At 38.3% G+C, this 12,836-nt stretch overlaps 1 protein-coding gene across 5 annotated transcripts in view; it reads left to right on the top strand.

Annotated features, from left to right (window-relative positions):
- The window catches only part of LYPD6 (LY6/PLAUR domain containing 6), a 121,250-nt gene extending 115,455 nt beyond the window's left edge, over nt 1-5,795 (top strand). For all 5 annotated transcript variants that reach the window (XM_059392815.1, XM_059392813.1, XM_059392812.1 and 2 more), the window contains 2 exons: nt 1,739-1,869; nt 3,801-5,795. In XM_059392815.1, coding sequence (XP_059248798.1) covers nt 1,739-1,869; nt 3,801-3,968 — 299 coding nt within the window. In that variant the 3' untranslated portion in view covers nt 3,969-5,795. The remainder of the gene's footprint in view (nt 1-1,738; nt 1,870-3,800) is intronic.
- The last annotated feature ends 7,041 nt before the right edge of the window (nt 5,796-12,836 follow it).

Here is a 12,836-nt window from a genome sequence, read left to right as displayed (position 1 = left end):
TGGGAAAGGTGTACTTGTCATGACCGAAATGTCCAAGTCTGGTTCCAAAGAGGTCAATCAGTCCGCTTCGGGAAATATGGTAAATCTCTCAGGCTACTGGTCTCCATTTGCTAAAACCTATCATGGGCTTAAAAAATCAGAGATCTGCCACCTCCTTGGCATAAAAAAAAAACAAAAAAAAACAAAAAAACCAGTCACTCCAATTTTAAAATATTGTAGGACTTTGGGAGAATCATTGCCTGGTACAAAACTTCCAACCTTTCCTGTAAGCTCATAGGGTTGCCTTACATACTGCACTCACAAAGAGCTCCCCAGGAGCCTGAGCTAGCTAGGGCTCCTTGAGCTGATTCCCACTGACAAAATTCTGGTCAGGATACACTGTGGGGATAGCATTTGGGGGAGGGCATTGACTAAAGTCAGCCCAGGCACACTCCCCAATAGTGTACCCATCAAGAAAATCTCTGTCCTTGGCAAGACTCAGTCAGAGGTCACTCAGGTTCCTGTCACGTGGGAGTGTTTGGGAAGATTGTTAAAAACCCTGAATTTTCCTAACTCTCAAGATGTGTCAGTGTGGTCTGTATTAGCTCATTCTCAAGGCCTGAAATTCTTATGCTTCTTTCTTTGGACTTTAGTACTTTGGTTCAAAGCTGCCAAAATTGTGACAGAATCTGGTGGGGGGGATTTTTATTGCCTAATAAATAACATCATAGAAGGTCATAATTCCACATTAGCTACTAAATATCCAAAATGTATAAAGCATGCAAAATTGAGTCCAAGATATGGATGAAAAACAGCTCGGTGACATTTCTTAAGAATTATTCATTTTCTTTTTCCATCTGAAAGTGGAGCAGGAACATTTTCCTAAATCCCAGGCTTAGAAAGCTGAACACTGCCTAGAGGCCTTAAAGAATTACTTTGACAAAGCCATTTTTCTTTGGTCTTTAAATTAGAAGTAGAAAAATTCTCCATGGTAGTTTGGGAGAAATCTTAAGTTTTGGATTCCTAAGACTTTGAGGGATGTCTAGAAACTTACATCATGATCCGTCTACATCTGCCATCCTAGAAATCATACTAGGGAGAAATGATTCTCCTTCATTTGCACACCTTCACTGTGGGGTTAAATTCTAGGATCCAGCTATGCTTATTGTCAAGAAGTTCTTTCTTTTGGATAAAGTCATTTTCTCAAGATAAAATGAATCTACTTTTAATTGTTCAGCCCTTACTGGGAATAGCTATTTCCAAAACACACACACACACACATACACACACAACACACACACCCAGCTTCTGCTATAGCCTTTTAATTCCTTGAAGACCATTGTTACCTGCCTAACTTCTTTTTTCTTTAACCTGTATTCATTGAACTTTTTCACCCTTTATCTTCCTGAAAATTGCAGACTCTCGCATCCTAATCATCCCTCCAAGCCTCTCATCCCCCAAAATAAAGATCAATACAGTGGGAAAATTTTTTTGAAAGACAAAGAATGACACCATTATATCTTGACTTATGGGGATGATGACAGGCAGAGAGACCAGTGTCCTTCAGAAGGCTCTCCTTCTACCGTGCAGAAGTGCATCTCTCCAAGGACGTCTTTGGGATTGGACAGAAACTCAACACGTCTCATGTGCTATTAAATCTCTTCAAGACTTGTAGTGTTGACACTCCTGTTGTTTCCCTTCCAGGCAGGTTGGGCTAACATTTCCCATCTCAATTGAAACATATTTTCTCTGTTGACAGAGACCAGATACTGCTACACTCAGCATACAATGGAAGTCACAGGAAACAGCATCTCTGTCACCAAACGCTGCGTTCCACTGGAAGACTGCTTGTCCACGGGCTGCAGAGATTCTGAACATGAAGGCCACAAGGTCTGGGCAACAAAGCAAGTGATGGGTACAGCACAGTCAGCCTTCCTCTGCTGCAGATGTGTGCCAGTCAGGGCTCTTGAGCAAATTCTCACTCCGTGATGTAGCCTGGCTTTTGACGGTCTTTATACCATGATGAGAAGATTCTCCTTTCCTGTTTGCTCTAAGAGGATAAATTTATATCAGAGCATAGGAAAGCCCATATAAATTATGTAAACACAACACCAAGAGGGTATTGAAAACTACCATAAGCTCTTTCTTTACTCAGAAGAAAGTAATCAAGTCACCAGAAGGATGAGGAATTAGGGAAGTGTTATGTCCTCAATGGTAAAGCAGATGTAGCAACAATTCATTCTCCTGAGGATGGCCACAGCAGTTTAGCTTTGATAACTATCTGTGAAGTGAGGCTCATGTCTTCATTGGAATGCTGACTTGGGGAAGGCATCCCTGGGTCCTGAATCATTTGAGTAGGTGATCAGAGAACCATCTCCTTGTGGGTTTACTCCCATCTGGTGCCTATACAGAAGCACTGAGTGTTAAATGAACTTCAAGTGCAGCCTTGATGGAGAATATGAAGGACAAGAGGAAGGCAGCCTGACTGTGGTTGGAATGCCCCTGACTCTTCCTGCTGGCTGTTCACATCTGGCTCCACATATAATCTTGTATATCAGGCCTTGGCCTTTATTTGGAGTTGGCTCGCTTCTCCCCTTCAGGCTGTCTTCCTGGTGCTCAGAGGCAACTTCTGCTCTCAAAACTCTGGAACGCCATGTTTAGTAGCATTTAGTAGAAGACACCTGATTTTGAAGCAACTTGTGAAATACACTAGGAATTCAGATTTCAAATATAATCTGTTGACTTGATCCTGGTTTGAAATGTAAAAGGTAAACCAAGGGTTTTATCTCACACTCCACCCCACCACCAGCAAGCTAGGCTCTCAGGCTTTATTGTGGCTAGTTTACCATGGGAAAATTTAAAGATCAGAGAAGTGACATCATATGCTCGGGTCACAGAGCTGGCAATTCTGACAGCATTCAGGCTCACTTCTGACCTTCAGTTTCTCTCCTCAAGATTATCAGTTTCCCTCCTCAAGATGTCCTCCTAGCCCATGTCAACTGTGACCAGCCTCAGATCCTTGCAGGATAATGACTAAATAGGATATTGACCGTCAGAGAATTTTTTGAGTACTACTGTGCATACGGATCAGTTGGGGGTCTTGTTAAAATGCGGATTCTGATTCACTAAATTTGGAGTGAGGTTTGAGATTCTGCATTTCGAAGAGCCTTCCAGGTGATGCTGAAGCTACTGGTCTGCACTTTGTGTAGCCATGGCCCCAAATAATTTCAGCCAACAATCCTTTTAGGTTTCTTTCTTTCCTACAGTCTATGAATAAAATAGTATAAAGCCGGAATAATTCCATTAATGAAAACCCTCCAAATTTTAACTCATGCACAAGAATGGCAGTGGCTATATAGACAATTCTAATGAAAGTAAATAGTTAATTTTAAGTTGGATTTTTTTTCACTTCACTTACACTGTAGAAATTTGGCAAGTGAAAGTTTACCCTCTGAATGGTGTCTTCAAGTAGTCAGAAGGGGTTTCTTTGAGATAGTAGGGCATTCTAATCGACATTTCACGGATGGAAAAGCTGAGACCTAGGAAGGTTGTAGAACCATGTAATAACCACCTGGTGGGAGGTCAAAAACAGAACTCGTGTTCCTTGAAGCTTCGTCCAGAGGGTTTCCATGTTGATCACATTGCTTCCAGATGAAATTTCATCCCACTTCCTTAAATGCAGGGTTGGTGCCTCTTTAGTGGAACAGGTAGTTCTCGTTTCAGTCTGACTGTGAGGGAGACCATTCCTTCTAAAAATCCTTGCCTCCTTCCAAAATCTGCCAGCTTCTCATCAGCCTTCTGTTTCTCTTCCTTTCTTTCAGGTCTGCACTTCCTGTTGTGAAGGAAATATCTGTAACTTGCCACTCCCCCGAAATGAAACTGATGCCACATTTGCCACAACGTCACCCATAAATCAGACAAATGGGCACCCACACTTCATGTCAGTGATGGTGTCCTGCTTGTGGATGTGGTTGGGACTCACATTATAGCAGCTCCAAGGTGCCATGTATAGTAGCAGTCCATGCAGATTTCCATGGTCCATGGTCCAAGGTCATTGCATGAGTCGTTGGCTTGACAATAGTTAGACATGTGAAAACATGACACTCACAGATGTCTTCACAGCCAAACATTTCCACCTACCATGAGGCACAAGCATTGCTTCAGTGTAGTCATTCCAAGCCCAAGACCTCATCAAAGCCAGCCTGCCCCCAAACTGATCCTGAGTCATATACCACAAACCTTTCTTTTCACTCCAGGAAATAATTCTGCATTTATTGAGATCTGAGGCTCTTAATTTGGAATACATGCATGATCCATAAGAGGTCCTGGGATCCTCTGAGATGTTAGACAATACATTATACAGACATGCATAGATATGTGTTCTTCAGGAGAAAGGTAAAGGACCACTGGTTTAAATATAATCATGAATTTATTTATAGCTTTAGAATTATAAAACTTTGATTCTGAAATGAATGGACTGTTTCCTTGGAGATTCTGACTGAGTCAGATTCTCTGGAAAAACAGTAAGCAGTTGTCCAACTTAATTTTCCCAACATTCTTCTCCCAATGGTGGAAATCAAAGCCCCTCTGCTCTGTGCAAGAAATAAAAGCCAATCATAAGTTTGTTGCATAGGGGGAGGGGTAGCTGGAGAAGGTTCTTTCCCAACTTAATGGAACTAGCATCCACAAAGTAGCTGTGTATCCTTTCTTTATAATTGGTGAGGTTGGCCTTGATTTGGAACCTCATTGTGCTCCATGAGATCCTGAATTCTACCTGGGCCAAAGGGTATCCAAAGAGTCCTAAAGCAGGATGGGGTTTTCTCCGCTCATGGGGTTCTATTCAGTCATAGCTAAAATGGACATAGGATTTCAGAATGAAAGGATAGAGATATGTGGAGGTTGACCCAAGTTCGCTACGAGGGCCCAGTCAGTGGCTTAGCCAGATCTCCCATCTGCACATCATATTGCCGAAGAGTCCTCCCGGGTTCTTCCTCTTTCAAATCCCCAGTGGCTTTAGGGAGAAGGTCCTGTATCACATTATCTCAAGATTGATAGGGAAAGAAGACATAATATCCTAAGACAAGAAGTAGGTGGCAAGTCAGGTGATGGTGAGACTAGTAGGAAGACCCAGTGGGATTTTTCTTTCATTTGGGTGATTGCTTTTGAAGTAGATGGTAAACTTTTGCCATCCTTCCTATACTTTTGGCCTGAGTTACAACTTGTTCTTCTTCCTTGTAAATCATTTATACAATATTTATTTTTGTATGGCATAACTAGAAACTTAAATATATTGTAAAATATTCTTTATTCTGAATGAAAAGACCAAATGAGAATACTTATTTTCAACAGTAGTAGAGCTTATGATGTATGTTTTTTCAAAGTTATCTATAATACTTGCACCAGTGTTGAAAAACAATTAACTTAAGTTTGAGTGAGAAGAATGCATTGGCCTTAAGGGCTTTTGCTCATGGTTTCTTCCATGGTACTGTCCCGGAAGTGTTCAGGTAGTGATCATCACTTGGTATGAGTGTCTCTGCAGAGTTATGGAGTATATCTGCATGAAATTCGGTGGAGCCATCATTGTCAGGGTCCATCTGCCCTACATAGGAAAATGTGTGTGGCTTATGAGACCCCCTCAGGGATTACCAGATATAAACTGACAATGGTAACTCTGATATAAAATAATCTAAATTGCATCAAATGGCCTTAAATCAGAGTTTGGTAGGCTTATCAATACATTGCTTATAATTGGGGTGAGGGAAGTAGAGGGAGAGAAAATAAGACACTTACTAAGCACCTTTTATGTGGCAGGCACTATGCTAAGCACTATACATATATAGTGCATATATATATATATATATATATATATATATATATATATTCATATAAAACCTGCAAGCCCCCTCTAGGGAATATTACTAGTATTTTCATGCTACAGATGAAGGTACTAAGGCTCTAAGAAGCTTAAAAAAAGGAAGACTTTTCCTTCCAATTTAGGTCTTCTAGGTTGAAGTGGGGTTGAGGAGGGAGGGGAAGATGGAATTACCACCCCTAGGAAAACTTCCAGACCTGACCACAGAAATCTGTCCATCTGCTCATGTGGAGTTTGCCTAGTCCTGCTTCTAAAGGACACCATTTGTGTGTGTGTCCACTAGATGGTGTTTTTTGTTCCAGGGGTGGAGGGTACAGCTTCCTAGTTCATTCCTCTTGCTAAAAGAGGTGGCAGGTTAACTGCTGTAAATGCTCTAAGACAGTGAAACTTGACGTTGTACATATCTACAAGTACCATTTTTGCACATGACCGTTCTCCACTGATAACTGCCAAGTACTGCATGCAATGCGGCTAAGAGACAAAGGCCAAATGTTGGTTCTTAATGAGAAAGCGACCATGCCAGAGCCTCCCTGTCTGGTGTGAAGGACCAGGTCCCCAGTGATGCGAACTCATCTGCCACCCGAGGGAATCACTACAAACTCTGCACAGATGTGACCACACGCACCTCGTGTGCCTATCACAGTGGTGGGTGTTTCATTCTCTTGAAAGAAAGTGGTTTGCTCACCATCCCCAGCCTCAAGGAGCCAAGGAAGGGCCATTCATGTGGAAGGCCCAGGACTGGTCATCCGTGTAACTTTTCTACTACATTAAACTTTCCATTAAATCCCACGGTTGGTGACGGCTTGAAGCGCAAACAGCCGTGATATGTACATTAACCTATGTGCCACTTATTTATTTTCAGAGTCCCCATTGCATTTGTGTCAATACGGGATGAATGCCTAAACTTTGTAAATATTGTACATTTTGTAAATCAATGAATAAAGGTTTTAAGTGTATCTCACCAGGCTCCTCCCTGCAAATGTTTGTGTCAGCCAGTGATTAAGGCACTCGGGTTATGTATAAGACGTAGGGCTCGGGATCACAGGGAACTTCCTTCCAAGAGTTCATTTTCTTGTTGTGTAGGCAAGAAATACATGCATGAGAAGATACAAGACAATTCACTCACACCAAATGATACATGTAGGCAGTAAGTGCCCAGAAAATCAAAGAGGGAAAGATTACCAGACTTTTTAATCAGGTCTGCAGTTCCCTAGAGCATTTTCTTTGTTAAATCAGGAAAAATAAAAGTGTTTGTGCATGTATGTTTCTAAATACTATCCCATTAACTCTTAATTTTTAAATCTCCTTCTGTTCTGTTAGTGATGATAAAAATAGAAAGTATTTTCTGTTGATGGTCTCTTCTGCAACAGGAAACAAACATCTGAATAGTATAAATGTTTGTACAGCGAATTCATTTTATTTTTCATAGTAAAATTATAGATATTGAAAGTGACTTTGAAAAACCTCAGTTTGTGGTCTCTGGTCATTCTTATTTATTTATTTATTTATTATTTTAAAATTGAGGCATATTGACATATAACATTTTATTAGTCTCGTGTCTACAATATAATGATTTGACATTTTTATACATTGTGCAATGACCACCATAATTCTAGTTAACATCTGTCACCGTACATAGTTAGAAGTGCTTTTTTCTTCTGATAGGAACTTTTAAGATGTTCTCTCTTAGTGTCTTTAAATGTGCAGTACTATAGTCACTATGCTGTACAACCCCATGACTTACTTATTCTATAACTAGAATTTTGACCCCCTCCACCTGTTTCCCCATGCCTCTCCACTTTTGGCAACCACATGTCTACTCACTGTATCTATGGGCTTGGTTTTTTACTTGTGTGTTTTTCAGATTCCACATATAAGTGAAATCATATGGTCTTTGTCTTTCTCTGATTTATTTCACTTGGCATAATGCCCTCAAGTTCCTATCATGTTGTCACAAACGGTAAGATTTCATTATTTTTATGGGTGGATAATATATATATTTTATATTTATGGGTAAATAATAATATATATTATATATGTATCTTCTTTATCCAGTTACACATTAATGGCCACTGAAGTTGTTTCCATATTTTGGCTATTATAAATAAGGTTTCAGCGATCATGGTGGGGGCAGAGGGAGGAGGCATATAAGTCTTTTGGAGTAAGTGTTTTTATTTTCTTTGGGTAAATACCCAAAAGTCAAATTGCTGAGTCATGGCATTTCTATTTTTAAGTTTTTGAGGAAATTATATACTGGTTTTCCACGTGGCTGTACCAATTTACCTTCCTACCAGCAGTGCGCAAGGGTTCCCTTTTCTCTGCATCCTCGCCAACATGTGTTATTTCTTGTCTTTTTGATAATAGCCATTGTGACATTTACAAGTTGATATCTCATTGTGCTTTTGATTGGCATTTCCCTAATGATTAATGATGTTGAGCATCTTTTCATGTGTTGGTTGATCATCAGTATATTTTTTATGTAAATATGTCTATTCAGGTCCCACCATGCCCCATTTTTAATCAGATAGGCTTTTGGGGATTAAATTGTATAAATTCTTTATATATTTTAGATATTGATACTCCTGATTGGAAGTATCCTTTGCAAGTAACTTCTCCCATTTGATGGTTTTCTTCACTGTGCAGAAGCTTCCTTGTTTGATGTAGTCTCAACTGTTTATTTTTGCTTTTGTTGCCCTTGCCTGAAGAGACTCACCCAAAAATATATTGCTTAGACTGATGTCTAAGAGTTTATTGGCTATGTTTTCTTTTAGGGGTTTTATGGTTTGGTGTCTTACATTAGGTCTTTAATCCATTTTGAGTTTATTTTTGTGTATGGTGTGAGGCAGTGATCCAGTTCCATTCTTTTGCATGTAGCTGTTCAGTTTTCCCCGTATCATTTATTGAAGAGACTGTCTTTTCCCTAGTATATAGTCTCACCCCCTCTGTTGTAGATTAATTGACCATATGGGCATGCATTTGTTTCTGGGCTGTCTTTTCTGTTTCATTGATTTATGTGTGTCTTTTTGTGCCCTTACCATACGATTTTGATTACTATAGCTTTGAAATCAGGGGGCATGATGCCTTCAGCTTTGTTCTCCTTTCTCAAGATTGCTTTTGCTACTCAGCGTCTTTTGTGGTTCCGTATAAATTTTAGGATTGCAGGTTCTATTTCTATGAAGAAGGCCACTAGAATTTTGATAGGAATTGCACTGGGTTTCTAGCTTGTTTTGGGTAGAATGGACATTTTAACAATATTAATTTTTCCAATCCATGAGCACAGAATACCTTGTCTTTTTTGTGTGTGTATTCAATTTCTTTTATTAATGTCTTGTAGTTTTCTCTGTTTGGGTCTTTCACCTCCTTGGTTAAGTTTGTTCCTAGGTATTTTATTCTTTTTGATGCAGTTGTAAGTGGGATTGTTTTCTTAATTTCTCTTTCTGATAGTTCTTTATTAGTGTATGGAAATGTAATAGATTTTCATATGTTGATTTTGTATCCTGCAACTCTATTGTTTTATTCTAAAAGGTTTTTTTGTTTGTTTGTTTGTTTTTTGTTTTTGTTTTTGGTGGAGTCTTTAAGGTTTTCAATATAGTATCATGTCATCTGCAATAGTGACAATTTTATTTCTTCCTTACCAATTTGGGTGCCTTTTATTTCTTTATCTTGCCTAATTGCTCTAGCAAGGACTTCCAGTACTATGTTGAATAAAAGTGGGGAGAGTGCACATCCCTTTCTTGTTCCTGATCTTAGAAGAAAACCTTTAAGCTTTTCACCAGTGAGTATAATTTTAGCTATTAACTTGTCATATATGGCCCTTATTATGTCAAATTACATTCCCTCTCTACACACTTAGTTGAGAGTTTTTATCATAAATGGATATTAAGTTTTATCAAAAGCTTTTTCTGCATCTATTGAGATGGTTATATGAGTTTTATTGTTTATTTATTAATGTGGTATATCACATTGATTGATTTGTGGATATTGAATCATCCATGCATCCTCAGAATAAATCCCACTCAATTGTAGTGTATGTTCCTTTTATTTTATTGCTGAATTTGGTTTGCTAAAACTTTGTTGAGGATTTTTGCATCTCTGGTTCTTCAGAGAAATTGGCCTGTAATTTTCTCTTCTTGTGGTATCCTTGGATCTGATATCTGGATCTGATATTGGGGTAATGCTGGCCTCACAAAATGAATTTGAAAACATTCTTTCTTCTATTCTTTGGAAGAATTTGAGAAGGATTGGTATCAGTTCTTTGAATATTTGGTGGACTTTCCCAGTGAAACTACCTGGTTCTAGACTTTTGTTTGTTGGTAGATTTCTGATTATTGATTTACTCTTCTTACTACTAATTGATCCCTTCAGATTTTCTCTTTCTTTATGATACAGTCTTGGTAGGTCATATGTTTCTAGTAATTTCTCTATTTCTTGTAGATTGTCAAATCTGTATAATTATTCATAGTAGTCTCTTATGATCCCTTGTATGTATGTGTTATCAGTTGTAACTTCTCTTCGTTTCTAAATTTATTTGAATCCTTTCTTTTTTCTTGGTGAGTCTAGCTAAAGTTTTGTCAAAATTGCTTATCTTTCTAAGGAACAGCTCTTGAATTTATTGATCTGTTCTACTGTCCTATTACTCTCAACTTCATTTATTTCTCTCTGATCTTTTTTGTTTCCTTTATTTTCCCAATTTTGGCCTTTTTTGGTTCTTCTTTTTCTAGTTCTTAGAGGTATAGAGTTTTTGTTTTTTCTTGTTTCTTGAAGTAATCACTTATTTCTATGAGTATCCCTTTTAAAACTGCTTTTCTGCATCCCATAAATTTTGGTATATTGAATTTCCATTTTAATTTGTCCTAAGGTATTTTTTATTTCTCCTTTGATTCCTTCTTTGACACATTGGTTGCCCAGTAGCATGTTGTTTCATATATACATTTTTGTGGCCTAATATATTATATATCCTGGAGAATGTTCCATGGGCACTTGAGAAAAATGTATATTCTGTTGCCTTTGGATGAAATGTTCAGGATATATCTGTTAAGTCTATCTGGTCTAACTTGTTCTTTAAGGCCAATGTTTCCTTATTGATTTTGTCTAAATGATTTATCCATTGATGTAAGTAGAGTATATTGCAGCCCCTACTATTACTTTGTTGTTGTACATTTCTCCCTTTAGGTCTATTGATATTTGTTTTATATATTTAGGAGCTCTTATGCTGAGTGCATAAATATTTACAAATGTCATATCCTCTTGTTGGATTGACCCCTTCATCATTAGGACATGCTCTTCTTTGTCTCTTATTACAGCCTTTGTTTTAAAGACTGTTTTGCCTGATAGAGATACTGCTACCCTAGGTTTCTTCTGGTTTCCATTTGCATGGAATATCTTTTCCATCTCTTCCTTTTCAGTCTGTGCATTCTTACCTGTGAAGTGAATCCCTTGTTGGTAACATACAGATGGGTCTTGTTTCTTTGTTCATTTTTTAATGATTATTCATTCTACCATTCTATGTCCTTTGATTTCAGAATTTAGTTTATTTACATTTAAAGTAATTATTGGTAAGTATGTGCTTCCCGCCATTTAGTTAATTGCTTTCCAGCTGTTTTATAGTTACTTTCTGTAGTTTCTTCTTCTCTTACTCCCTTCCATTGTGGTTTGTGATTTTGTTTGGTGGTAGCTTAGAATCCTTTCTCTTTATCTTTCATGTATCTACAATAGGATTTTGCTTTGTAGTTACCATGAGGCTTACATATTAAAAACTTACATCTATAACTGTATTTTAAGTTGGTGACAACATAAGTTTGATCACATTCTGAAGTTCTACATTTTTACTCCCCTTCACACCATATTTTGTGTTTATTTTTGGTGTCACATTTTACATTTTTTCTTACATTTTTTCTTGTGTATCCCTTAACTAATTTTTGTTGGTTTTTATGCATTAAATGAAATAACTGCCTCTCTTAGTCTTGAAGTAGTGGTCTTGTGTAGGAGATGAACCTTGTTCAACTCTGTTCTAGCTCTTGGGTCTCTCTCCAGCCTCTGATTGTCCACATAGCCTATTATATTTTAAATATCACCCACTTATTGAAGGTATGCCAAGACCTGTCAGTGTCCTAAAGGAGAGGACCTCTGTTAGCATTTAGCTTCCAGCTAATTGGAAGCCAGACGCTCTGGGAAAAGCTTTTATAGTATGAAAATATATACACTTCTGTGGGACTACAAGCATAAACCCTACTGTCCCCCAGAGCCAGGTAATCTGGAAGTTTCCCCTAGGTGACAGTCACAAAAATCAGGGAGCAAGGGAAATGCATAAGTTTGTTTTTGGGAAATACCAGTGAGCAGGAACAAGGTAGAGAGAGCACAGAGATGGCATCCCCTGATCCACATTCCTAGCAAATGCCTCTGTAGCCTCTAGATATGTGCAGTCTTGATGCCTTCCCCTTAAGCCAAAATCCAGGACAAGCAAAGAGGTCTCTACAAAAAACTGGGTGGGGATGCCTTAGTTTGATGTCCATACATTGCTCTTGTGGTGTTACCCTGCTGAGAATGGTATTTCTGATTGTTGCACTGCTATGGGATCCAGGAATACAAACTGTGTTTGCCACTAGAGCAAGGTGGTTAAGGGGTGTTCCCTTGGTGGCAGCCCATTAAAAACTGGGATACCAGACATGAATCTATGTTCTTTTTCAATACCCCATATTTTGACATTTTCAAGGAAATACATGTTTTCCTTAAAGTTAGAGGTTTTCTATTAGGTTCTGTATCAGTGACATGGTTGATACTTTTAAGGTGCCATACTTCCATGAAAATAACTCTTATCACTAACCTCTGTGAATAGCCCTGGGTGTTTAATGTAAACAGAACTGCAGGTAGACTGTACTTTCAGAAAATTTGATTTTTAAAAAATAGACTAATATGATAAGGCAACTTAGTGGTTTAAAAGGATTCTTCACTTTATAAAGGCATTTTATATGTCTAACTCATTTAT

The sequence above is a fragment of the Mustela nigripes genome, chromosome 3 (genome assembly GCF_022355385.1).
Source record: "Mustela nigripes isolate SB6536 chromosome 3, MUSNIG.SB6536, whole genome shotgun sequence".
NCBI lineage: Eukaryota > Metazoa > Chordata > Mammalia > Carnivora > Mustelidae > Mustela > Mustela nigripes.
Note: the sequence above shows the minus strand (reverse complement) of the source record. Positions and strands in the feature narration are given on the sequence as shown.